At 42.1% G+C, this 27,055-nt stretch overlaps 2 protein-coding genes across 7 annotated transcripts in view; one reads left to right on the top strand and one right to left on the bottom strand.

Moving 5' to 3' along the window:
* LOC102295451 (nesprin-2) overlaps positions 1–27,055 on the top strand; it is a 94,184-nt gene that overhangs the window by 8,030 nt on the left and 59,099 nt on the right. For 4 of the 6 annotated variants that reach the window (XM_042213086.1, XM_042213088.1, XM_042213089.1 and 1 more), the window contains 20 exons: positions 59–300; positions 472–2,539; positions 3,005–3,339; positions 4,117–4,261; positions 4,365–4,565; positions 4,660–4,919; positions 5,651–5,810; positions 8,897–9,052; positions 9,210–9,350; positions 9,974–10,150; positions 10,378–10,515; positions 10,624–10,809; positions 10,908–11,021; positions 11,142–11,294; positions 11,382–11,507; positions 11,787–11,915; positions 13,502–13,636; positions 14,299–14,376; positions 15,458–15,556; positions 19,164–19,352. In XM_042213086.1, the coding sequence (XP_042069020.1) occupies positions 59–300; positions 472–2,539; positions 3,005–3,339; positions 4,117–4,261; positions 4,365–4,565; positions 4,660–4,919; positions 5,651–5,810; positions 8,897–9,052; positions 9,210–9,350; positions 9,974–10,150; positions 10,378–10,515; positions 10,624–10,809; positions 10,908–11,021; positions 11,142–11,294; positions 11,382–11,507; positions 11,787–11,915; positions 13,502–13,636; positions 14,299–14,376; positions 15,458–15,556; positions 19,164–19,352 (5,232 nt within the window). The remainder of the gene's footprint in view (positions 1–58; positions 301–471; positions 2,540–3,004; positions 3,340–4,116; positions 4,262–4,364; positions 4,566–4,659; positions 4,920–5,650; positions 5,811–8,896; positions 9,053–9,209; positions 9,351–9,973; positions 10,151–10,377; positions 10,516–10,623; positions 10,810–10,907; positions 11,022–11,141; positions 11,295–11,381; positions 11,508–11,786; positions 11,916–13,501; positions 13,637–14,298; positions 14,377–15,457; positions 15,557–19,163; positions 19,353–27,055) is intronic. The other 2 variants (XM_042213087.1, XM_005948849.3) reach the window with 2 other exon arrangements.
* Positions 22,574–27,049, bottom strand: LOC121812046. The gene is made up of 2 exons (XM_042213091.1): positions 26,246–27,049; positions 22,574–26,079 (listed from the first exon to the last, which is right to left on the bottom strand). The coding sequence occupies exon 2, from the start codon at positions 25,432–25,434 to the stop codon at positions 24,352–24,354; it is 1,083 nt and encodes a 360-aa protein (XP_042069025.1). The 5' UTR covers positions 25,435–26,079; positions 26,246–27,049; the 3' UTR covers positions 22,574–24,351.

Here is a 27,055-nt window from a genome sequence, read left to right on the forward strand (position 1 = left end):
CTCATTCTGAATTTAAAATTCAGCCTTTGTGTGTCTCACTCTTGCCTGCTGCATACAGGAGTGCAGAGAGGCTGCCCTGGCTCAGGTAGCATTGCTCTCTCAGTTGAGAGGGGCTGTTGCTGAGAATAGGGACACTCTGGAGCATCTGGAGGACCAGTGGAGCAGTGCTGCCCAGGATGCAGCTAATATTATTCAGAGTAAGGAGGCTCAGCTGCAGATGGTGACTGATTATTGCCAGCACATCCAAACAGCTAAGAATGCGGTGGACAAAGCAACCGCAGAACTGGACGCTCTTCAAACGTGAGTTGCCATCCGATGGTTTCATTTTAGTCCTTAATACTTGTATTTTAAGATATTTTAACACTTTTTATTTCACACATTGTCATCTTCCTTTGTCTGTAAAACTAACTGATAAGCCCCTAAAATCTTTTACAATTTGTTGCGGCAAACTTTTTGTTGTTTTTCTTTCAGATCCCCTCAGGAGAGCAGCTCCAAGGAGGCAGAGCGACTAGGCTCCTTACAAAGAAGTATGGAGGAGAACAGAACAGCACTTGGGGAGCTGCTTGTGACTCATAGCAAATTGTGCCCCCACCTTACCCGGTATGAGCGAGCAATTGCAGAGACTGAGCAGAAGAACCTACAAGAGAGGTGGAGAGTTCTGGAAAGAACTGTGGAGAGTATGCTTCATCACACACATGTCCGTTCTCACAAGACCAGCAACCTCCTGTCAGAGTTATCAGATTTGCAGGAACACTTGGAAATGATCATTAAAGACCTTGAAGCCAAGTTTCCATCAGTTACTCAGTGGAACTGCAAGAAGGCTCGACAACTGATGGAGGCAAACGCTGAGGTTAAAGCAGCCCAGCAGAAGTACCTCCATTTACAACAGCTGTCAGAGCTGTTGCTATTTAGCCCACAGTGGGAGATGGAAACAAAGGAGATCCATCAGGGACTCCAGAGCGTTAAGGACAAAATTTCTCATACAGAGGAACTTTTGGCTGCCCAAACCCTGAACAGCAACAGCCCTATCATGGAGAAAATTGTCATAGTGATGAGGGAAGGCCTGGCCTGGGCCAGGCAGACAGAGAGTGATATTGAGGGCAGGAAAAAGAGAGTAGCTCTTCTCCCTGAGGAAGTTCACCGGCAGCTCAGGGATCTGAAGAAGCTGCAATCTGAGGTGATGGCCAAACAAGGTCAGCTGGAGTCACTGGCGGAGGAAATGACTGAGCTCCTTCCACAGCTGGACCAGGTTGAAGAGGTGCCTATGGTGCAGAGTCTTCTGAAATGTCTTGAAGAACTCTCAAAGTCCACCAATGAGAAGCTGTCCAAAGCTGTGAAAGAGGTGGAATCAGGACTACAGACCAGAGAAAAGCTATCTGAACAGATTGCTGATCTAGACTCCTGGGTTGTGGCTCATCTGCAAAGAGAAGCATCCCGGGGTCCAGACAGTGAGCTCAGGAGCCCTGCTGAACTTGATCGCAGAACCCGCCAAATCCAAGAAACCCTGGATGAGGCTGAGAAGCAGGAAGCAGTCTGTGAGGCTCTTTTTATTAAGAGCAAAGATATCACTTCTGAATTCAGTGTCACAGAGAACTGTCAGCTTTTTGACAAGCTTACCAACCTCCAGGAGAAAATCAGAACCATTAGCAGCCAAGAGAAAAATAACAAGAAGGAGCTGAATGAACTCACCCAGACTTTAGATTCAAGCAAGAAAAAACTTGTCACTGTTGAAAACAGTCTAAGGCAGATGTTGGTGGATCTAAGCAGACACAGGTTCCCCATTACAAGAGAGTCCCTGCAAGCTTTAGAGCCTTTCAAGCACATGATTTTGGAACACAAGTCGCAAGTTGACCTCCTGCAACCCTGGATTCCCAATGAGAAGACAAAAGAACTGAACTCTGTCATCTCTGAGCTGCACAGCAAAATGTGTGCCCTAGAAATGAAAGCCAGGGACCAAGAGAGGTACCTAAACATGAGGCAATGCGTTGAGGATCTCAGGGAAAGCATTCAGGAACAGGTGCACCAGACAAAAGAAGATGGCAATGACACAGACGAGAAGTACAGAATCTGTCAGAACCTTCTTATCCAGTTTCATCTGATGAAGGGATTGTGTGAAGAGGCTCGCTCAAAACTACACACAATCTCTGCTGACCTCTACCCTTCACAGCTGACTGCAGAGCAACAAAGGCTTAAACAAAATGAGGAGAGTCTTAGCACCTTGGAGATGACACTCTATAACAACCTCAGCATCATTGAGTGGAACCTGCTGATGGACCTGGACCTGGAATCAGAGAGGAAAGCCACTAAGGCCTTCCTCTTAAAGACCCAGAAAGAGTTTGAGAAACTTCCCATGTTGGAGCCAAATGACACAGCAATTGACAGAGAATATGAGAGAGTGGTGTCTCTGACAAAGACTGTGGAGTCAAGAATGAGAGCACTGGGGGTGCTGGAGCAAAAGAAGGGAAAGAAAAAAAGAAGTGGATCTCAAGACTTGATGGACTTGAAGAATGCAGTCCTCGGTCAATGTGAATCCCACATGGCAAGTAGTGTTGAGTATTTCTCAATTTGTTTTTGCAGTATTTTTTTAATTGCTTTGTAATAAGCTTAGCCAATCAGAGTGAAGCATATGTTATATTACTATGCAATACAGCTGAATTAACCCTCCACAATAGTTAGATTTGTTCATTTGTGTCTTTATGTGCCAGTAGGTATAAATATAAAATAACAATTTCAAACTTAGAGAGCATCAGCAATACTACACCATATTTGGTAGAGCAGTATGGAGCAAACACCCTCTCAGTCTTGTCATTTTGAATATAGTCTATACAAACAATGTGTTCTTTTTCACAGTTTTAAAGGTTATTCAATGTTCAGTTTGAAAGAACAAACCGCAAAAGCAAAATACAAAGCAAAGGAATTACGCAGATGGTTTAAAAAAAAACTACACTATGGAGTGAACCTGCCAATCTGAAAAAATGTGTTGTTTGTTTTCCTATTGTTTTAGGAGAACATCACTCAGGCCAGGGAGTCACTGAGAAGCTACACCTGTTCTGTTAAACAGGCTGTACAGTTCCTGAGGGATATTGAGGTGTCTATGCTGCCACCTCAGGGCTCTGCTGGGGTCTGCGGTGACAGAGTCGAGGAGACCCAGCAGGCTTTGGCCTCACTCCAGCAGCAATTTCAAATTCATGTGGAACAGCTCCAAGACCAGACTGCTCTGCATCCATACCTGTCCCCACTGAAGGTGGAGCAGCTCCAAGAGAGTATTCTGAGCCAACTCCTGGTGATGATGTCCACTCTGCAGGCAAAGGGCCATGTGAAGTTGGAGTGTCTCAGCAGGTACTCAGCTCAGTCCTAAAAGTCAGATTTATCTTCCTGAAAAGCTTTTTTTGGTAGAAGTGTGTGATTGCACATGCAAAGATAAAACAAAGAAATAATGATAGTTATCTTTCTTCTTATTAGTTTTGCTAAAATACCAAATACTTTTGGTTTCATCTGACCACGGCACTTTCTCCCAAGCCCTCTCTGATCGTTTAGCTGTTCACTGGCAAACTTAAGACAGACCTGTACGTGTGGCTTCTTGAGCAAGGGGACCTTGCAGGTGCCACAAGATTTCAGTCCATTACAGTGTAACGGGTTACCAGTGGTGTTCTTGGTGACTGGTCCATCTGCTTTCAAATCGTTAACAAGCTCCTTCCCTTTAGTTTTGAGCTTATCCACCCTCCTTCTCATGATCATCCTCATTTCACGAGACAAGATGTTGCACGGAGCTCCAGACTGAGGGACACTGATGATCATTTATATTTCTTCCATTTACGAATGATCACACCAACAGTTGGCAACTTCTTCCTGTTCACCCATTGAGCTAAACTGGTGCCCACAAGTAACAGTTATTTATCAAAAAAAAAAAAAAACTTCACTCGCTGCATTGCAAATATTTTTTTTTCTTGCTTAGCTATTTAGCATTTTTCAAACACCATTTTACTACATTTACTAAACAGTCATTGCACGATAGAAACTACAAGACCTGCAAATGGCATTAAGCTGCAGAGCCTTTGTGAATGTGAGCCCTTATTTTAAATCTGACACTAAAAGATCAACATATTTGTCTTTCAGGTGTGCAGAGCAGCACAGAAATTACATCAAGTGCAAAGAAGAAATCATGCAGAGCGTGAAGAGTACAGCGAACAGGCTCTTACAGCTCATCACTCAGAAGGTCACCTGTCTCACTGACTGCACTGACCAGGAGGCAAATCTTAGAGTGAGTATAAACCTCCTCTGAAAAAACTTTAATGCTTTTGTGGATAAAAGTTGAAAATTTCCACACAGAAACAGAATTCATTTTTACTGATACCCCTAATCAGGCACTTGCAGAGGAGATGGAGGCCCTCCTGAGACGTCTGGAAGAGCTGCAGGAGTGGTGTTCAGAGCAGAGCTGTCGCGGAAGCAGGGAGACCCCCATGACTTGTATCTGGAGATGGGTATTAAGACTACGTCACTGCACACAGGAGCTGACAACTCGTAGCAAACAGAGAATCAGAGAATGGAGTGATATCTCAGACAGCGTAAGTTTACATTGACATGTGTTTTGAGCATTTTTGAGCATGCTTAGCTAACCCTAATTATAAATGGCCAATTTTGTTGGGTTCTTCCTCTCAGGTGGAGAAGGCCTCTGTGTTACTGCAGGGAGTGGAGGCAGAGCTTCCTGACAGCTCCAAGGTGAAGGCATCTACCGAGGAGCTTCAGGACGTGCTGCAGTCCTGGGAACAGTACCAGGACAGGCTGGACTGTGAACACAGAGCGCTGTCTGCACTGGAACTGCGCACTGCCAGGCTGCTGGGTGTCCCTGCCCACCTGGAGCAGGCTCCTCCTATTCAACTCTGTCAGCAGCTGCAAGCAATGCAGGGCCGATATGACAAGTGAGATATTGTTTGATGTGCAACTCATTATTCTGTTTGCAAGTTTTTACTCCCTTTATGTTTTGATGTACTCTAAATGAAACTACAGTCCAAGTTTGAAATTTGCAACTTCTACCAACATGCATAACTGTGCAGGTAATTACAACCACCAAAATAATCTTTTGACTCCAGCAGCAAAATCAGATCCATTTAATCCTGGAACATTCACCACACAAAGGCTGAAAGACCTGACTTAAAACTATCATTGTGGCTCTGGACAATGTGTGGTCTCGTGTATAATCCATCTGTAATAAAAGAAGAGCAGTGTCATGTTTCTAAAAAGGAGGACTTTCTCCGTCCTACAAGATACATATGTGTTTAGTGATGCAGTATGCTTGAGAAATAAGAGGAGTTTTGTAGTATTAAGAAGGCATTGATACTTTTCCTGACAAACTTTCATTGCTCTCCTCTTTCATATGCATAAATGAGCCATGTTCATTATGATCTCTGTTCTTTAGACACACAGAGACTAAGTTACCCATAAGTCCTGGTTAAGTAGTCAGCTTTAAGTAGGTTAGTCATAGAAGGCAATTGGTGTGTAAGGTCTTCCCAGCTTACACTTGGCATTAGGATCCATATGTTGTATTCAATAGTCATGTTGTATTCAGTCATTTTCTTATGGATGTTAGGTAAGCAGCCGTAAAGTTGCTTAGCTTCTGTTTAAATGGCTGGATGTTTGTGTGTTTTCACAGTGTGAAGCAGAGAAGCAGGGAGGGTTTGCAGGCAGCTAGGCAGGAGCTGGAGGACAGAGAAAAGGTGCGAGAGGAGCTGCAGGGTATCCGGGTTTGGCTGAAGGCTGCTGCATCTCTTCTGACAGAGATGGAGCAGAGCAGCAGCACACAGGAGCTACAGGTGAGACTCTTGAGTTCTTGTTTTTCAGAGTTACATCACACCTGCACACGGTTTTGTGGAGTTCTTTGAAGTTCCTTCTAAAACTTGCTTTACATTTCAATACATTAAGTGTGATAACACGACTTGCCATTAATTTTTTCACAAGGGCACACAAAGTGTCATTCATTTTTTGACAGAGTAGTTTTTGTGAATGGTCATGCCAGTCATTGAACCTTGTAAGGTTACATAGCCTAGATCTGTCTTAATTTTTCAATGATACCATAAGTTTTGCATGTCGATGACTAAAATCCACCATGAGCTGGAAATGCAGTTATATTCCTCCCCAAAAGAATTTTGGAGATGAGTAAATCATCCCCAACTGCGAATTAAACCTTTGTAGAGAAAAGAAAACACTAGTGAAATTTAAGTGTTTCTAATTAGGCAAGCCATTCCTCTGGTTCACTGAAGGACCTCTGGGTATATCGAGGTCCCACTTTGTAATCCTCTAATCTAAAAACACATCAGTGTGCTCACAGTTTCTCGCTCCGTCCCAGCCACTGGAGTGGAAATAATCAGCCTCTAATGAGACAGGACAGTTTCATCATCTGAAATGAAACACAATGATGCATTTGTACTCAGTGTAACATCATAGCTATTTTTATAATGATTCACTTGTCTTTGCTCTCAGTTAGAAAAGTTACACTCAACAGCATGACAACAACTAAACACTGAGAGTGATGCTTATACACTGCTCAAAGAAATTAAAAGATTAAAGGAACAATTTGAAAACACATAAAATCTCAATGGGGGAAAAATCATGCTGGATATCTATACTGGACAATGTGTCAGGAACTGAAGGACGTGACGTGATTTGATGAAAATAAAAAATTATGAACCTACAGAGGGTTATATTCAAAGACACCCAAAATTCAAAGTGAAAAAAATAATAGAGCAACCTGGCCGAGGTGCTTAGAGTAGATGTAATAGAAACAATAAGGGCCCCAATACAGAACCTTGTGGCACACCACAGCTAAGAGGACAGGATGAGCACTGGTATTTAGAAACAGCCACCAAAAGACTTGTTCAGAAAGATGTGATGACAATCACTCCAAAGCAGATCTAGATACACCCACCCAATTGTTCAGCCGCTCAAGCAAAATGTGGTGGTGAACAACAAAGCAGTTGAAACTGATTAACAACCCCCTTCACTGCTTAAGTGAATAGATCAATATCCCAGAAGTTTAAATACTTTTTTCTATGACAGCTGATAGGAACTACTTTGCAGATATTATAAGGATGTTTACCACAGATTTGGTCAGAACTCTCCCAAAGCCTTACTGATGAATCCAGGAATTAGTCATCAGGGCGTTTCTACCCCTAACCTTAATGAATATAGAGTGAAGCAGCTTGTTGGCTGTGTAGTAAAAGTGTCACTAAATATTAAATCTTTCAATCTAACCGTTGGCTTGGCTTCAGACCCAGAAGCTGTTTGGTGCTTGTGTCTATGAACCCACCAACCCACAGAATCACTCTGCCCTTTGTCCTGAAACCTGAGCAGAGGCCAACATCTCATCCACTCCAGCTTTCTATTCAAACACACACACACACACACACACACACACACACACACACACACACATACACACACATATAGAATTACATTTTCTGAAAGCCCCCTTTTTCGTAATCAACTGTCTCCCCCCCCCCATCACTCCCTCCGCCCTCATCCTGCTCTTGTACCAGACACCTTTTGTTCTGTCTTGTAAGTGGATCTTCCAGGTGGCCGTTGTAGCCAAGTCATTTCATAGGCACACACAAAGACACACACATTTCTCCTGCTGCACTTGTGAGGATACTCATTGTCATATGTTGATGTATTTTAGCTTTTAGCTAACCTCAGTGTAAAACTAACTCACTCTAAAATCAAATGCTAACTTTTCAAACATCCCTTTGTCAGAAGCAGGAATAAAAATATCCTCACTTTTCTAAAATATATAGAGTTCATTAAATATCTTTATTAAAGACAGAGACCATTAAAAAATATATATAAATTTCCTCAAATATGAATTTTGCAAAATTACACAGGTTTTGCAATTATGTCGTCTCTCTTTGTTAAAATCTCTAAATGTTCTACATTGACCTCATGTGTTTTAAATCTAGAATGACCTCAGATGGCTTCTTAATTAAAAAATGTTCTTATTCCATAAAACACTATTTGATCTTTACAAAGATAGCTATAGGACACACACACAATTCGCACTCTTCATCTCCTGTTCTCTCATGCAAAGAAACTGTCTCTGCATACCCTCTCCTCCTCCCTTGCTTGTTTAACACACACACACACACACACAAATGCACACACAAACACACACACACACACACACACACAAACAACACACACACACACACACACACAAATGCACACACACACACAGAAGCTCAGTTTCCCATCGTGATATCAAGATGCGCCTCCCCGTATAGTAGACCATCGGACGCTTTCAGACCCAGGTAGTCTCCACTGTGTTATTTGTCATATTTTAACTTTTTTCTGATCTTTATATTGTTTTTATTGTGCAGTAGAATCATGGTGAGGTGAAATGAGTTCACTTTTAAGTATTTTGTAAATGAAGGAGTGAGGCAGACTGTGTTTGACGGCAGCGCAGCAGGACACAGCGAGAGGACGGCTTGACAAGGAGCTAAAAGCTTACAAGAAGGACTTTCTTTAGTGAGACTTGTACATAAGACTGATATTTTGTGCCAAAATAAGATTTCTGCTCTGCATAAAATGAAACCCCCAAACTGTAGACATCTATGCAAAAGAAATTGCTGATGTTGGTTAGAGAGTCAAGTGTCAGCATTTTTTAAAGCATCTGCTTACAAGTGTTATTTGATAGAGGAAACTCTCTTTGGTGCTAAGTACAATGACCCAAACAAAATAGTTTATGGTTATGATGAGTCATCAAGAAAATCCATCAATATTACTGTTGTTATGATTAGTTTTCTCTTCTAACAGACTCTTCAAAACACTTATTCTTTCTTGTTATTTATTTGTTAATATCTTTTGTAATCCCTTTTATTTAAAAGGCTGCCTATCTGTGTGGTTTCAGGCGCTCTACAGCCAGCTGTGTACCCAGAAGTCTTTGCTGCACCGTATCATGGAGAACCTGAAGATGAAATACTCAGATATGTACACTTTGGTCCCGGTTGAGATTGACAGCCAAATACAGGACATCACTAAGTCTCTGCAGCAAGTAGAAGAAAAGGTGAAAAAGGCTTAATTTGGACATTTTAATGATGAGGAGTGTATTGATCCTTTAAGAGATCAATAATCTATTGATAGGCAGATGTTTGTAACAAAACAATAAATTCAACATCCATTTAGGTCTAGCTGATAATATTTTTTCCTGACTGTTCCATCAGGTGGGAGAGGCGATAGAGAGGAGCGGTCCTGTTCACAGGTTAGGCGCGAGGATGTCTGATATCGAGGCTGGCCTGAGATCTGTTCAGAAGAGACTGGAACAGAGGAGTCCCACTGTGACTCAAGCAAAGATCACTCAGAAGGTGGGGAGTGATGAGGAAACAGGGTGTCTGGTTCATTGTTACAGCTTGTTGAGTAGAATACAATAAATCATTATTAAATAGATTGTAAGAGGGTGAGGGAAACATAACAGGATGTCCAATATAATATTTGTCCTCTGCTGGCCAGAAGATCCGTGGTAAGTTTTACTGACCTCTTTGTACTGTTTGGGATGCGTCTTTGCTGCCTTCTGTGTGTGTGTGTGTGTTTGTGTGTGTGTCATGTTCTACATGTGTGATCACTTCGCTGCTCTTTTGTTGAGAAAACACAAGCCGTTTGGGCTGAGTCTTGTTTTGTTTTCTTTTTTATGATTTTTTTTTTTGCGTACATACAGTCAGCGTACATCTATTTCTATTTTCAGTTTTCATGCTGCTTTGATCCTCCTACTCTGTTTTCAAATACACCAACAAATTCCACTTTCTTTTCGTAGCATTATGTGCGTCTTTTCATGTAAAATATAGATTGCAAAAACAGAAATGACTCTTTAGCGAGGACTTGCTTCACAAGTCAACTGTGAGTGAGGGAAACACTTTCTGAAGGGGGCTGGCTAATCAGCTTGTGTGTCAGTGAATAAATATTATAAATCTCCCCTTGTGTGTGTGCTCAGCGTGCCTGGGACGAGCTGGATGCGTGGCACTCGCGTCTGGCAGCGCTGGAAGTGGACATGCAAGACTTAGAGAAGCCTGAGGAGGTGCTGATCCTCACAGAAAGACTAGTGGAGGTTCAGCAGCTTCACTCCCAGCTGGCCAAACAGGCAGAGCAGAGGACCACCCTGATCAGCAAGGTGAGAAAAGCTTCCTAAAACTGTTAGCTGTCCAACTCCTCACTGCCCTGCTGTATGGTTTGTCTGCTTAGTGTCAAACACCAAAAATATAAAGACTTTGAATCACCAAGCTCAGACTTTTTAACCTAAATCTTCCACATTACTGTCTCTGTTATCATCTGTGATACTTTTGATAAGTTTAAAAATGTCTAAGCTTTTCCCCATTTAAACGTTCTGTTTCTCTTTAGATTCAAACGTGGCTTCAGGAACATCAAGAGATGGTCAAAAGCTCCAAGAGCTGGATGTCCGAGGCTCAGTCGTGGCTTGCCGCTCCCTGCACCTACACCACAGCTAAATGTTTGAGCAGTCACGTTCATGCCCTGCAGGTCGGTACACTCTGCTGTCTGCACAGCTCTTTCCACAGCACAGCAAACCATTTTGTGGTGATTCATTTTTAACCAAAAAAATGCTCTTTCTGTCTCTTGGGGATGCAGCTGGTCCTGGATGATTCAGTCCAGATCAGAAACACACTGCAGGGCTTCAGCTCGGTCCTGAAGGAAATGTCGCAGGTTTGTGATGTCACAGCTCTCCAGGAACAGCTGGTTGAAGCAGATCGCCAAGTGGCCGACGTTCAGGACAGCTTCACAGCTCCTCTGTCTCAGCTGGAGCATGCTGCCGCTGTGAGATTCGATTGGTTTCTTTGTTTTACTCTTCAGTGGATATTATCTAGACTGTACTCTCTACTGTCAGACTAGACTGATAATGTCTTAACCTCTAGGAGGTGGAGGCGATTGAGAGTGAAGTCAAGCGGATGGAGAATGATGTCGCAGAGATCAAGAACTTGCTATCTTCTCCAGAGAGTTTTCCCAGCCCCAGAGAGGACAGTTTAAAGGTTTGTTAGTTTCTTTGTTTTCATTTGGATTAGCGTGACGTGATTGCCCAAATTATACAAAAGGATAAATGTAAAAGTCATCATTTTCTTATTTTTCTCAACCCTCTTCTATGTGTGCAGGCGGTTGAGCAGAGGATCCAGTCGATGAGGAGAACAGTAGCTGAGATCCAGAAATGTAAGCCAGGCCTTTGTCTTCCTGAGAAGGCTGAAGAAACTCTGACTGTCTTTACTGTGGTGGACCAGCTCCAGACTCTGCTGCTGGAACTGGAGAAGGTCAGTTAGTTAATCCATCAGTCAGCTGCTCAGATATTTTATCTACAAGAAGATTGGTGCGAACTTTCTGCTTCACTCTGTTTGTAGAAGGTTCCTGCGTTATTTATCCAGCAGCCTCCAACTCCCACACAAGCCAAAGCTCAGGCGGCCCAACAGACGACCACTGAACTCAAAACATCTGCATCTGAAAAAGCTACATCTGAGGAGGCTGAGGTGAGCTTGGTCTATAAATAACATAAATAAGTAAACAAAAATTTTAAAAATCATGAAACATCACTGTTACATGAATTATAATATGTATAAAACTACAAAAAAATGAAAGTGAATGTCACTTAAGTTCTTTATTATAATGCAAGTTATTTTACAATGGCAGCGACAGTAGTTGAAGGATAAAGTTCAGTTATATTGTGTCAGTCATTATGTGATATTCCAAACACTTCATATGTGGAACATAATTTAAGCGAACCTGTACGGTGTGCTTTCTCTCAAAAGGAAGAGCAGGGTCAGATCAGAATTGCTCGTGTTGAGGAGGATGTACTGCGGAGGTCTGGAGCTACACTGCTCACTGTGGAGCAGTCGTCACCTGAACAAAGGCAGGCCCCAACACCTGATATTACCCAGGTAAGAATACCATGGACAGAGAAAAAAAAGAAGCTTATAATCACACAGTTAATTCATTAAGTTCATTGAAAAAGCTCTTTTTTATGTCACATACCAGCATACAAGAACACCTGCAAAAAATAAAAAAGCAAAGAAATTGAACAGATTGGCCTTTTGGGGCGTGTCAGGACAAAGTGTGCAATACCTGGTACTCGCATGCGTAGTTCCCACATGTGTTATTAACAAATTGGTAAAAAATTTAAAAAAAAATCCCCAAAGTGTCATTTAACTTCCTGTGCATGCTTAATATTACTAATGTTTACCAAGAAATGTTTTTTGTTTGTTTGTTTGTTTGTTTGTTTTGTGTGCATGTGTGCGTGTGTGTGTGTGAGTGTTCAAGACATTTCAAGTACTCAGACTAGGACAATTGTGCACTCATTAACAGAAAGATATTTTAATTATTGACAAGATTAGTTTGAACTTAGAGAAAATAATTTGAATAAATGATAAAAAAACAACAATAAATATTGAAGGTTGGCAAGATATGTAAAATACTTCAAGTAAATATGTTGCTTCAATTATCTGCATTGTAACCTGCTCAAAAAATGGACACTTTTTAATCAGGTCAGTTATACTTCTCGGATGTTGATCTGGTCAGTTAAGTTGCAGAGAAAGTTTTCTGTGACTCCCAGCCCGGTTTCAAGAGAATGGGGGAGTTTCCAGGAGACAGGCAGTTACTCTAGGACAGCTGAAAAAAAGGACAAAGAAAGTCCTTAACCCATGAGCAGCTTGCATCAGCACCACATGCTACAAAATGATCTCCAGCAGGTCACTAGTGTGAGTGTCTGTAACCAAAAAATCAGGAACAGACTTCATGAGGATGGCCTGAGGGCCCACGTCCTGGAGAAGCCACAGAGAACATTATGCTGCTTGTAACATTGTTCAGCATGACCGATTCGGCTATGCATGGGTCAGTGATGGTCTGGGGAGGCATATCCATGGAAGAACACACAGACCTCTACAGGCTAGGCAGACCCTACACTGGTAGAGTGAATCCTGGGTTTCTCCTGGTGCACCACAATGCCCAGCTTCATGTGGTGAGAATACAGAACAGCTCGGGGACATTATGGGAGGTGAAACCAGCTGTTGCCTTTTTGGGAGCATACACCAGTGTTGTCAGGCATACATACAAGCATCCAAAGGCCATGAAAAAACTACTGAGTAGCTGGTTGAGTTGCTACAAAGCATTTGACTAGCCTGACACAAATTCTTTTACTTTGATTTTCAGGGCGTGTTTGAATTGAGCCAGCTGTAGGCTGATCCTTTCCAGTTCAATTTTTTTGAGCAGTGTATTTACTAGAAGCTTCAAGTAGATATAACATTATGAGTCATATCAATTTAAGGCTTTACAGGGAAGCACAAGCTCTATTTTGCACATCTAAGAAGTCTTCTACTGTTGTATAACTTGTTAGTGGCCATTAAAAACAAAATGTTAATTTTACTTAATATCAAAGAAAATATTGGAAACAATAAAAACTCAAAACTGGCCAGGCTAGATTTTTAACCCCCACTTGTGTCACTCTACACATACCGTGTTTCCGTGTCAGCAGCGGAAGCATCAAGGCGTGCTCCAGGCTGAAGAAGCCACAGAAAAAAAAAGCAGTGAGGAACAGAGAGTGGAAGAAGGTGGAGGAGGTTTTTATTGGTGGCTCTGGGATGTTTTCCTGGGCTCTTCACCAGAGGTAAAGATGAGTGAGAGCTGCTGTGGAAAATCAATAAATCTCTGTTCTTCCTCTGTCCTTCACTCGTTTTCAACAGTTCTTTTCCTGGTGGAGTTCTTTGTGACCCGAGGTCACCCGCTTAGGGTGTAGGTGGGCGGGATCTGCTATAATAACTTCCCTCGCAAGTTGTGGAACAAATTATAGGAAAAGTTTGAAATTTTTAAAACTGATAACACACCTGAGACCCAATGACTGATCATGACATCACGATTCCCACCAATCCAGTCAAATGACATTATTTGTAACAGCTGTATGAATAGTCGCTGCCATTCTTTGAGCTGGGTCACTCTGATCTCCACCGCTGGCACTGTCCCCTCACCCTCCTCATCCCTACTACCATCTCCCTACTCATGATATTAAATTCCTTCCTGATCATTAATACATCTCTGCTATTGCTGCAGATTTGAGTTATTTCTTTTCCTTCTTCCACCCTACTGCACACTGGATTTAGTTGATCCATATGACAGTATCAAACACGCATATGGATGTATTACAGATGGATACTGTGTTACCTTAGATGAATGAATTCATTTTACTCAAAAATGTTTTTTATTTTCAGCAGCTTAACATTTTGGTCTGCTTGGTTATATAGAAGGCTATAACATTTGTCATTGTGGTGTCAGGAACCTGTGGTTGTTGCCTCAGAAGAGACTGAAGCTGCCACTGGACAAAGCACTGAACAGCCTACAGAAGACACAAAGGTAAATAAACTTTCATCAGTGAGAAGCCACTGAGTGATGAATTAGTAATGAATTTAATAAGTATTTCATGGATACATCTTAAGAGCCCAAAAAAGAAGGCATCATCACATGGGCCAAGATATGAAAACATGTGTGGGTCAGTACCATCAGGGGTTTTAGGTGAAATCACTGTGAGACCTTGCCCCAGCCTATTGTGTGATGTATTGAGGTCACCTTAACCCCTTAGCAGTCCTATTAGTCCCCTAAACCATCCAATGTCCCGTGGGCGGTACGTCCGACTGCTAACAGTTTAAGTAAGGTGTGAGTGGAGGTTGAGGATTGGGGGTTAAGGCGCCTGGGAAACCTGTAGTGGTAATGACCCATGTCTTTTTTCACTTGTTAGCTCATGTGGTGATAACTCCCACCAGGGGTTAAATACCTGGGATCCACCTTATGGTTTTAGAACTGAGGAAGCTTCTTGGATGAGAAGTCCTTCTTTTTCAAGCTCTTGAGACTGCCGTGACCTTTATAACTGAGAACCTACACGGACGTATTCTTGGGCAAATGCAATGCTGTTTTTAATCAAATATGGTAGAGAATGAAAATAATAAAAATCAAGAATATCTTAAGCCATCATGTAAGTTATTAAAAGATTTTTTATTTTGGACTGCTAAACCGTTTTGGTCATTGTTTGAATAAGTGGGCACAAAAATTACAGTGTAACAAAATTTTTTTCTAGTTTTAGTTTTAACATTTTTTTTAAACTTGTAATGAATTTATGACTAAGCCTTTATGTATATAATATATACATTTGTGAGTATATGTATAGAAAACAAAGACGGCATTACATTGTGTTATTGATTTGAGGTTTTATTGGCAAAAAGGATTGAAAATAAATCAGACTCATTGCATTTCTTTTTCATAATACAATGAGTTGTACTAGATAACATCAAAAATCCTCTAACATTATGTAACATAGTTCCTTAACAGAGTGTATGAGTAACCGTGTGATATCTTATCTGGTGACATGGTAGAACTAAGTGGTCAATGTATTTAACTGACTGACCTGAGTGAGCTTCTAACCCTGATCATATTTCTTCAGGATGTTGAGGGCACCACTGACACCACAGAAACAAGTTCATCTGAAGCTTTATCAAAACCCCTGGGCGCAGTCACAACTCAGTCACTGCCTGAGAGTATGGTAAACACATCGCCGACCGTAAAAGTCTCCAAATCCAGCTCTGGGTCACAGCAGAAATGTGTAGTCTCCTAGATCTAGAACTTGTAGAACTGCATCTTTTTTTTCTCATCAATCTAAACCTAGAACCATTTCTGTGCAAAATCTCCAAGCACACCTCAAAGCGAGCCTAGAGGCCACTGTTTGAAGACTTATAGACCTTTCATGTCTTTGCTGGCAATAACGTCTACGCAGCATCGTAAATCTGTCACCTTTTTCTGGATCTAGTTTGAAAACAGTTCTAGAATCAAGATTTCTATTCTTTCTCTATAGTCCCCTAGATTGATTCCTCCAACTTTTTCTATTCTAGCCTCTATTTCTGAGCCACTAGATGTTGGATTGACCTCCCACATTACTCCAGACCAGAGGCTTTACTGCCTTCTGTTGTACTCATATTGGGAGTCATTTCTTTTTTTGAGCGAGCGGCAGCGTCTCGCTTTTCTCAAAATAGTGGTTTTGTAAAGCCTTTGTAGAATCAAACGACTCCTTTACAAGAAACAACTCTAGAACACCTACTTATCATTGAAATCATTTAGAGTACCCCTCTCCTCTAGAATGTTGTAGAACGAGTCCTGTTTGTTCCTGTTTTTCTTTGACAGCAAAACTTAGAGCTCCTGTCTTCTTGTAGAAGTAAACCAAGGACACTTTTTCTTCTAGAACCAGTTCTAGAGCTCCTGATGTTAGGGTTCTTTTAGACATGTCTCACAGTGCATTTACATGGCAGATGATTGCTCAATATTGTTTACATTTGAATCCTTTATTATGTCTTACTGCATGGCAAAAACTAAAGTGCAGGAAAGAACCAAAGCAGAGGTTTGCCAAATAAGTACTTTTCAAGTTTATTTTTGAGTTTAGACGAAGGATTACTGAGCTTGCAGAGAAATCTGCTTATTCTTTGACAAGTCAACACCACTGACACGTGGTTCAGGATGACACAGCACTACATCTGCTACAAATGAGAAGTGGTTGCTGATGGTTACCGTTTTACCCCCCAAGAAAACTGAAAGTAGGCGGATGGTATTTTGTATGTGTGGTGGATGTTTTTAACAGTCTGTATTAAGCCTTTGCCTTAGCATGGACCTTTATTCTGATGGGTTAGTTTTATTAAAACAGAAACAAAGTGTATTAATAGACACAATTTGTGAGCCATGTTTTATAATGTATCTTATAGGGAATGGTGATTTAAAATGTTAAAACTTTTTGATTGTTGACCTTTTCATTTACCATCTGGGCTGATTTACCAGCAAATGCAGAGCATATGTGATAAAATAAATATTTCTTTAGTTGCTTCTGTGCATCTGCCATTTGTATTTCCATAAGCTCATAAAGTGGGGTGTGTTGTTTACAGATGTGATTGACTCGATCACTGCCTTGCAGCAGGACAGTGTGGATAATGATTCCTGCTTTGTCATTAATAAATAAACTAATAAATATTATCACTCTTTAAAATACACCTTTTATACTTAAGACCTTAATTATCTTGTGAAGATGACTGTTGGCCATGAAAATGCACTGGTTTATCATGAATGCTGAGTCACTGGCTGCTGTGCACAGATGGAAACTTTGTAAATCCCACTGCAGTGCTTACTTTTTATTCAGAAGTAAGCATTTAATAAATCGTCCTAAAACAATCTATACGTTACAGCAGTGTGTTTACAATTAGGGAAATCTTTTTTTTTTTTAAAGAAAGAAAAATCTACAATTTTTGGAGATACAAGGTTTTCATCTGAAAGCAGCAGACATCTTACATTACCTGGCATGTGCTGTACTACATCGTTTTCCTCATGTTTTTCCCCCATTCTGTCTGCATATCATTAAAAGAAAGAGAAAAAAAGAGCACAAATACAAATAAACCCACAATAGTGATCCACTCCTCTGTCTCTCTTTTTCTGTGTCAGGAGCTCATGAAGGGACAGAGGGGGTTTGCATGAAGGGGGCGGGGGGCAGACACCCAGAGGGGTATATACAGTACATAAAGCACGCATAACACTTTCCAAAAATACATTCACAAGAGAGCTAGTGATTAGCGATTGAGTAATCTAAAGAGGGAGACAGTGATACTTGATTAATGGAGGCATGAATGAAGTCCAGTTCTGTAACATTAACATCTGGAAAGACTCTGATAAAACCCTCTTGACACAGAGGAAACACTGACCAACACACACTTCCTAAAATAAGTGAAGGATCAGCACCTCTACCTTCACATTTATGATTTTAGGACTGAACTGAAATCGATACATTTTTAAATTGGCATCAAGTTGAAGCACACCAAAAGCGCTGTCCTCCTGCTAACATCCTAACCATTCAGGGGTGGATGAGGTGGTGGTTGCAGACAAACAGGCTGGACTGAGAAACTTATCTAAGCTTATCTACAACTCACTGATTTCATATCTTAACCTGTGATGCAACATTGCAGCTTGATGTGAAGTTTTCTCAGTTTACTCATGTATGTGTTTCCTCTGCATTTATCATGAATGCACCCTAATGCACTTCTCACTTACATTTTTGAACTCACGTCCATGCAGAATATTTGAAACTTGTGTTCCAAACATCCCTTTTTTGTGGCAAGAAAGTGAATTTTTATGCACACAGTATACTAACGTTTTGCTAACTAAATCAAGCCGTTCATACTTGATTGATTTGATGAAAAACAGCCCTCTAAAATTACAAAAGCAAAGTCAGGAAGTATTTTAAAATTATGATCTATTGTTTCAAATTAATAAATGATAGAGCTGAGGGGAGCAACTTGTTTTATGATTGTGAAATGGGTGCACTGAGTTCAGATTTATAATCTATGTGAGGGATGGTTTTACAGAGGATATTTTCCACACCACCTCCTGACATCAAAGGCTGATGAATAATGAACAGTGTGAGTAATTTTGACATTCCTCCTGTTAAGGCTGCATAGGTTCCTCTGCAGTTCCTTCACGACTGTGTGCACAGAGATCAGTCATGAAAGGAAATCAATCCATTATTTTACACAACAGTTTAAACTTATACAGTGAAAAGTGAGAATAATTCACTGTAAAAGTGAAGCAAGGATTACAAATGTAGTAAAAACAGTGAAAAGGACGTCAGAATGTATAAAAGCATTCAAGCACCAATCAGCTGTTTCCCAGCTACAAACTTCCCTGACAGGTTCTGGAGGAAGTGGGAGGGTGTTTGGATCCTGCGTTTAAGGCTTACTCAGCTTACCTGGCCCTCTGTCCTCAGTCAGCTCCACCCCTGTCGCCTGAGGGCTCTTTTCTTTCTGTTCCTCTGTCATTCTGTCCCTGCGGCCCTGCCACAGCTCCAGGAAGTGGTTTCAGGTGGGTGGAGCTCAGAGAGAGAAAGAAAGAGGAGTGAAACAGAGCGAGGGAAAAAGAGATAACCAGTGCAGGGGGTAAGTTACTGGGAGTGGTAGAGTGAGAACAAAGAAACAGGTTAGAAATATTTGTTTATATCAGTATTAGAGCTACAAACTTCAGGAACCAGTCAGCTTTTACTCTTCACTTTCCTCATCTTCCTCCCTCTCTACCCTGAAACTCTGGAGCAGAGAGGCTTAGCTGGGTGTGTTGTGCTTGTCTGTCAGGAATCAGACCAGCAGGTTGGATCCCAGTCTGGACCTCGCCTCTTTGAAGGTGTCCTCCATGTGTGCCTGGAGAGGCTCAGCCAGCTGGAGCTGTGGCTGCAGAAATCCCAGAGGAGTCTTCAAGCTGCCGGTGTTGCCGGTGTAGCAACTATGCAAGACAGCGTGGAACAACAACTGCTTACCTGTCAGGTAAGCTCCGCCCACCAGGGGGACCAGCCCCCTCCCAAAATTTACAAGAGACAAATGTTACCTCAGTTGTCTCTGTGCTGACTGTGTTGGCACACTTTACAAGCCCACATTACATTCATGCAGTCTTTTTTCAATATGATGAATTTCAAAGTCACATAGACGTAATACAGTTATTGTAATATTGTTTTTATTCAGGTTGTGTCAAAATTTGTTAAAATGTACTTATTTAACTTTTTTAAAGCTTTTTTAAGGACTGCAAAATATTCTGAGGAAGTCTACTAATGGACTCCACATAAACAACAAATAGATATCATTGACAAAAAGCTGTAGCACGGACATCTGAAAAACTTTAACCTCTTTAACCTTTGCCCTTACAATCACCAAATCAATGGGTTCTCATTTAAAAAATGCTAAACTACATCACATCTGGTAACTGCCATCAGGAATAAAAGCCTGCTTTGAAGCTATTATCGCTTTGTTAATCAAAGTTTTAATATTGTTTGACATAAATCAACAGAATAATTAATGCTATGCAGCAAGACCTATAACAAGACAGACTTTTCTTCTGACATTGTGATGATTCACAAAGAGATGCAAGGAGGAAATTATAGTTCCAAAATGTTGATACACTGTGTCAAATGTTATTATTGATGTGCAAATCTCATAAACCCACATTTTATTTACAATAGAGCATGGGAAACATATCATGTGTTCAAACTGTTCAAGTATTTTAACATTTCATGAAAAATGTTGGAGATTGACAGCAGCAGCATGTGTCAGAATATCAGCAAAGCACAAGGCCACAAATCCATAATGGATGCTCATAATCTTTGGGCCCAGAGGCAGAACTTCATTAAAAGATATGATATGATTTTGTCACTGAAATCACGGCATGTGCTCAGGAACACTTCATCATTGTCTCTGAACACAGCAAGACATGGCTTCTGCAAAATGCAGAGCTCTATCACGCAATGAAGAAGCCATATGTGAACATGACCCAGAAATGCTGCCGTCTTCTCAGGGCCAAAGTGCATTTTAAATAGACCGAGCAAAAGTAGAAAAGTGTTCTGTCATCAGACACACTGAAATTTGACATTTTGGTTTATAAGAAATGCAAATCAAAGCATCATTTTTGTTTTTTTATCTACATTTTACACAGCATTCCAACATTTTAGAATTTGGTTTGTAATAAATGCTACTGCTGAATGGAACTAGGAGGTGTTAGAGAACACACAACATTTCAATTTTTGATGATTTCTTTTGCTTTTCTTTTTTTATCATAGCAATTTATCGCCCTGCCCATATTTTGTTTCACATTGCGATATTTGAATATACAGAAAAGTGAAATGGAGTTTGCACTGGCAACACAGCCCAGTATGTAATGCAGTAGATGTGTATTACTTCTTCTTCAGAGAAGGGGTTAAGGAGAGCTTTTTATGACACAGAAACTGCTCTTCATGGATGCTTCTATTTGCCGTGTATTATTCTTCCCCCCTTGTGCTCATATCAAAGCTATTTCAGATGAGTCTGGTTGAGCAGAGTTCATTAACTGTTACCTACTTAGGTTTCTGTAATCTCTGTAGTTGGGTTCATGTTTTCTTGTTCAGCACAGATTGTCAATTCAAACCTCAGCAAAGTAAAAGAAAGACTTTCAGGTATGGAAGGCCTAACCTTACTGTTACTGACAGTCATTAAATTCCTAAAAACATGGCCTCTTTGGAATAGTTGCAAAGATCTTACTCTTCTTAAACTTTTTGATGCAGATGTCTGATTGGATATGACTATCGCTCTCATTCTTAAATGTGATTGTGGCTATAAACACATGGCATAAAACAATTTCATAGGTGCAGAGTTCATAGTGGTGCCTCCATGTGCCAGCTACTGTGTAGCTGCAGAGGTGGTGTCCAAAATGAAACATGAAAAAATCAACATGTCAGGAATAACCAAGTAGCAAAGCTTCACTAAGGCAGCTCACTCCCTGGGCAGTATTTACTTTTAAGAGTGTAATAGTATTGTATTTTGTATATAAACATATTATATTGGAGTAGGTAATGACTAACAGGTATTGTAAATCACATTTAGAGGTTTTAAAGCAGCATTACTTTTTCTGTTTAAACATTCAGTCAGCTGGGGCAATATAACAGCTTACAGTCAGTAGCATCATGCCCTAACAGGATTCAACATTATCTTTATTCAAGCTTTAGCAGGAATTTTCTATTCAAGGACTCCTGGCTTACCCTGAGAGTGTAACTTGAGCCTCCATTAAAGTTTCAGGCGTTAAACACATCTCACAGGCACACATCACATTTTAATGGAGCATTGCGTGCAAATAGCCACTGAGATGTATCTTCCTATTCAAATTAGCTCCGTCATGCATCACCCACATCTAACTTTGACATCATCAGTGTGCTCGGCATTTTTCATTTAAGCTGAGCTCCAGAGCTAAATCTTTGTTTTAATTGTTGTTTTTCATAGTGGTGTCAAAACAGAGCAGGAGGCGAGGTAATAAAGGAGTGAAAACAATAAAGAAAAGAAGGGCGTATCTAAGAGGTGGAGCTTCCAAGGCCAGCTTTCAAATAATGAAGTCCTGGCTGGTGAAAATGTTACACGTGAAACAGACAGTTAAAAAAATGAAAAGATTTAATGCTACTGTCTTTTATAAATAAACACAATGGAAATATCTTAAACTGATATAATTGATATAATTTTAAAAGAGAAATATTTCAAGTTGACATCAAAGAACTGAAGTTTTAACTGAAGTTAAAAGATGTTGAACAAATAAATGGTGTGTAAAATATCTGAAGGACATGTGCTAACAGGAGTTAAAAGGTCAGGTAAACTGTAAGAACTGTGAGAACCTGAACACTTATTTGTACTCCAAATACTGAAGCATGCTGAAATGTTAAAGTCTAAACAACACAGTTGAGAATTCATTGAAGTCTGAGTCATGGAAGAATTTTAAAGATCAGTGATAGTTAAATTATGGAAGGGAGGTGGAGAAACGCTAAGGGTGTCTAATAATACTCAGCTAAATGTAACCTGATATTCAAATGACTTGCAAACTAACTGTTCCACTCAAACACTACAAACAATAAACAAATTGCCAAAGAAGCAGGTGATCCAACTGGCAAATCTCATATTGGACAACTGCAAGCTGCTTTGCAACCTACCTACACTGCAGATGGACAAGTCTTCTTAGTGTGACCAAATGCGGCAAACCCCTCCACAAAGCGCCGGTAATAGCTGGCAAAACCCAAAAAGGATCGCAACTCTGACACAGAACGAGGACACTGCCATTTGGCTACTGCGTCAACCTTGGCTGGATCGGTCGAGACACCCTCGCAGGAGATTACATGGCCCAAGTAGTTAACCTTCTGCTGGAAAAAGGCACACTTTTCTAACTTAGCCTTGAGCCCCTGTTGCTGCAGCCTTGCCATCACCATCTCTAGCCGTTGCAGGTGCTGAGAGACAGACGAGGAGAACACAATGATGTCGTCTAGGTACAGCAGTAATGACTGGCATTGCTGATCCCCGAACATCCTCTGCATTAGGCGCTGGAAGGTACCAGGAGCATTGCACAGCCCGAATGGCATACGATTCCACTCGAACAGGCCAAACGGCGTGCAAAAAGCGGTCTTGGGCTTATCCTGCTCAGAAACTGGCACCTGGTTGTACCCGCTGGCCAGATCGATGGTAGAAAACCAGCGTGCGCCAGCTAGGGCATCCAGACTTTCCTCGATGCGAGGTAAGGGGAAGGCGTCCTTCCTTGTTTTGCTATTCAGCAAACGGTAGTCAACGCACAGACGGAGGCTTCCATCCTTCTTGCGGACCAACACGATGGGAGAGGCATACGGACTGCTACTTTCCCTAATTACCTGGGCCTCCAGTAGCTGGTTGATATGAGCCCTGACAGCCTCGTAATCAGAAGGAGGAATTCGCCTGTACCTCTGCCGGACAGGTGCGTCGTCGAGCAGTGGTATGTCATGCGAAATGAGGTTTGTGCAGCCCAAGTCTCCCTCATAAGTGGAGAAAACAGAGCTGTACTTCCGCAAAAGTAACCGTACCTCATGTTGCTCTGGCTCAGCGAGAGCAGACAGGTCAATCGTATCCACCATCTCTTGAGCAGGGCTGCTGGTTGTATGGGAGGAAACGGTAACGGGAAAAGAGTGTTCCTCGCTAACACCAGCAGGGAGGCTAACAACAGTAGCTTTGCTTATCACTCCCAAACGGGTCCGCGGGTGGAGAACAGCTTCCGCTGTCCCTACATTGGTGACTGGGATGTAGGCAACGCCCTTATCCACCTGGACCAAACATGGAGAGGCCAGCAACCCAACGGGCAACCCGGACTCAGAAGGTTCAAAAAGCACAGCCTGACCTGACAACTGCTGAGAACAAGTAGTGGCCACCAGCTGCATAACACCACCAGGTATCCGCACGGCCCGCGGGCCCTGTACCTTAACGGTACCGACAGGGTCCTCTGGGGCTTGGGCTGCAGACTGGTGACACTGATGTAAGGCCTCCAAAACTGGTCTCGGTGCCTGTGACACAGAAGGAGAATTAAACAAGGAGCCACCGAAAGCCCCAAACAGTTCTTGATAACAGCGGCGGATTACGTTCATTCCTAAGATGCCAGGGACAGAGGGCGTAGCCCCAGGAGGGTCCTTCACTATAAGGATTCCACAAGAGGGCATTTCCTTGCCACACAGGAGTACACTGAGCTCCAAATAGCCAATGTAAGGGATGGCAAGCCCATTGGCAGCCCGAAGCTGTAGCCAATGGCATGACTGAAGGCGTTCCTGTCCCCAAGGGGCAAAATGTGCCAAAAAGAAACTTTCTGTGATGGTGGAAACCATGGACCCAGTATCCACCAAACAAGGGACAGTTACCCCACTAATAAGCACATCCATCTTTGGACACGATGAAATTAGCCTGCCAATCCTATCTTTCTGTGAGCCAGTGAACTCCCCACCTGAACTGTGACTCTGCAGCTCAGATGGCGTTAGTTTTCCGACTGGGTAGCGGGAAGATGATTGCCAACTGCGGCATAAGGAGGGCCTGAATCAGAACCTGCTCTAGGGCGGCGTGAAGCCCGCTCCCCAGTGCACTCCCTAGCAAAGTGTCCTGGCTGCTGACACCGGCGACAAATCACCGAGCCAGCCCGTGAAGGCCGAACACTTCTTCGGGGGTTCTGTAAAGAAACCACTGTCTCAGTGAGCTGATTTAACTGCTCTTGTTGGCGCTTTAGGAGTTCCTTTAGCTCACGCCACTCGGACTCGGGTGTACCAACAGGAGCGAACCTAGGGCTAGTGTGCACTCCGCACTGAAAACCATATGCCGATGGTTGAGAATAGCCACGGTCGCGAACACCGCCTGAAAACCCTTCTCTTTCCCATCTAATTGCTTCCCCGCGCACCTCTAACAAGGTGGCAGTAGGCACACGGCGAACGTATTGTTTAAGCTCTCTGCGGAGACCACTATCGACCACATGTTCTACAAATTGGTCTCGGAGCAACACCTCTGCGTTACGCATACCATCAGGTGCACTTTGTTTTACTTGCTCCATCAGAGCCATTAGCGCTAAGGAAAACTCCTGCAAAGTCTCTCCCTCCCGCTGTCTCCTCGAAAAAAAAGCCTGCTGCAGAGTGACATAGGACTGCGCATTGCCATACAGTTCCTTTAAAATGGTCAACACCCGAGCAGGATCCCCTCGCTCTAAATTAGGGCGAAATTTGATCTCCTCCCTTGCTTCTCCCTCTAAATGGTCAAAAATAAAGAAAGCTTGATCAGCAACAGACAGGTGCCGGGCACGCATGCATGCTTGAACCTCTTCAACCCATTCAGCTATATTGATGCCCGTTCTACCATTGAACATGGGACATTTACGGTCCCTAGGCACCACCACCAGACGCTCTGTAACGGCGGCCTGGCTACCAACATTTGGTATGCAACCAGCTGGTACAGAAGAGGACGACGCGGCCCCACCACCAGACTCGAGCACAGCGCCCCCATCCCGGCGCAATTGCTCATTATCTGCCCTTAACTGCGCTACCAAGTCTCTAAGTTGCTGCAATTCTTCCTCCATAATAAATTTTGACCCAAAAAAAAGAAAATTAAATCAGCAAGGTGCTAAAATCCTACTACTCTTCCTTCTACCTGGATACTGCTGTCTTGTCTATAATCACACTTTAAAACAAATAGAGCCTTCAAACAGGTGAACTAGGATCGTTGCAAAAAAAAACAATTTACAAAACCGAACATCTACCTCAAATGTGCATCCTGTCGACCAACGCCAAGTATGTGACCAAGTGGTCGGCGGGGTTATGAACAAAATAAATAAACTTGACAACGCCACCTAGGGGAATTACACCCCCAGGAAATATATTTAAGAAAAATAAAGAAAAGGAATAAAAGAAGACCGCACAGATTCAAGGATGCACACTGAGGCAGGTTGGCTTCCAATATTAAAACAGTTTTATTTATAAAAATGAATAAAATATTATAAATAATATTTTATAAATAAAATATTAAAAGTCAAGATGTAGCGTCATTATTGACAGTGTCCTACAGTAAAAATAAACAATCGTGGAACTTGGACTTACCAGCAGCCGTGGAACCAAAAGAAAATCACACCACAAGAATCACTGCAGACCACCCAGTGCTGTACAAAAGAAAGTGTGAAAACGACCCACCACCTGAGGTCCCAGGGCCACTGGCTCGTCCTCCTTCACTGAAATAAAACACAGAAAAGTATGTTAAAAGAATAAAAGGACACTGAGCGTCAGGCTCGCTACAAATCATAAAAAGACTAAAACACACCTTAATAACTTTAATAAAAGAAATCTACACACACACACACACACAGGGAAAGGCTTATTCCCCACGGGTCAAACTACCACTCGTGCTGGTAATAATTATTCTCAGGCGTAGGCCGGTCTGGCTCCCCACCGGCTGAGACCGGCCACCCAGGTGATTTAGAGTCCCAGCACGACACTCGGGCAGAGAATCACTTCAGCCCGATCACAGAAGTATGGGTAGGAACAACAGCCCAGGGTAAAATAAAACACCAGGCGAACCCAAAAAAGGGTAAGCCTACTTAATAAAAACAAGATAAGACAAAACAAGACAAGACAGCAGACTCCACCAAGGAGGAGTTCACAACAGCAGCTGAGAAGGCAGTCCACTCTTCCAATTTAGGTTGGACAATTTACCATGGAGAGGTGAGTACAGCAGTGATCCCTGAAACAGATAAATGTAACCTTAAACTCTTATAGCTATGAATGCTAATAAAAGTAGTTCTAACGGCTTACCCCAGGACCGGAGGCACTATACTCTCATTGGTGGAGATACCACGAACACCTCTCTCCGCAATGGCAAAATTAAACAGACTGCTGCGCTACAACAGGCCGGAAAAAGATATTAACACCAATTCCAGTGTTCGGAGGGAATCTAAGGTTAAGCGAGAGCATACCTGTAGCTGTCATATAATCGGCTCTTGCTGATCAGTCCGTCGCAGTACGCCAGCATTTACTGCTGTATCGTACCAGAAGCTCGGGAGGAATTAATCCAACAAGACATCGGCTTAGCTTTATACAGGCTAGCGCCACCCTGCAATCAATGTGCAGGTGGGTTCCCAATTAACCCGATCACCTGATACAAGGAGCGAGTGCAGTGGAAAGAGAGCGAGGGTGGTAGAGCGAGCGAGA

This window comes from Haplochromis burtoni, unplaced genomic scaffold, assembly GCF_018398535.1.
Source record: "Haplochromis burtoni strain Fernald_Lab_line unplaced genomic scaffold, NCSU_Asbu1 Contig_416, whole genome shotgun sequence".
Taxonomy (NCBI): Eukaryota; Metazoa; Chordata; class Actinopteri; order Cichliformes; family Cichlidae; genus Haplochromis; species Haplochromis burtoni.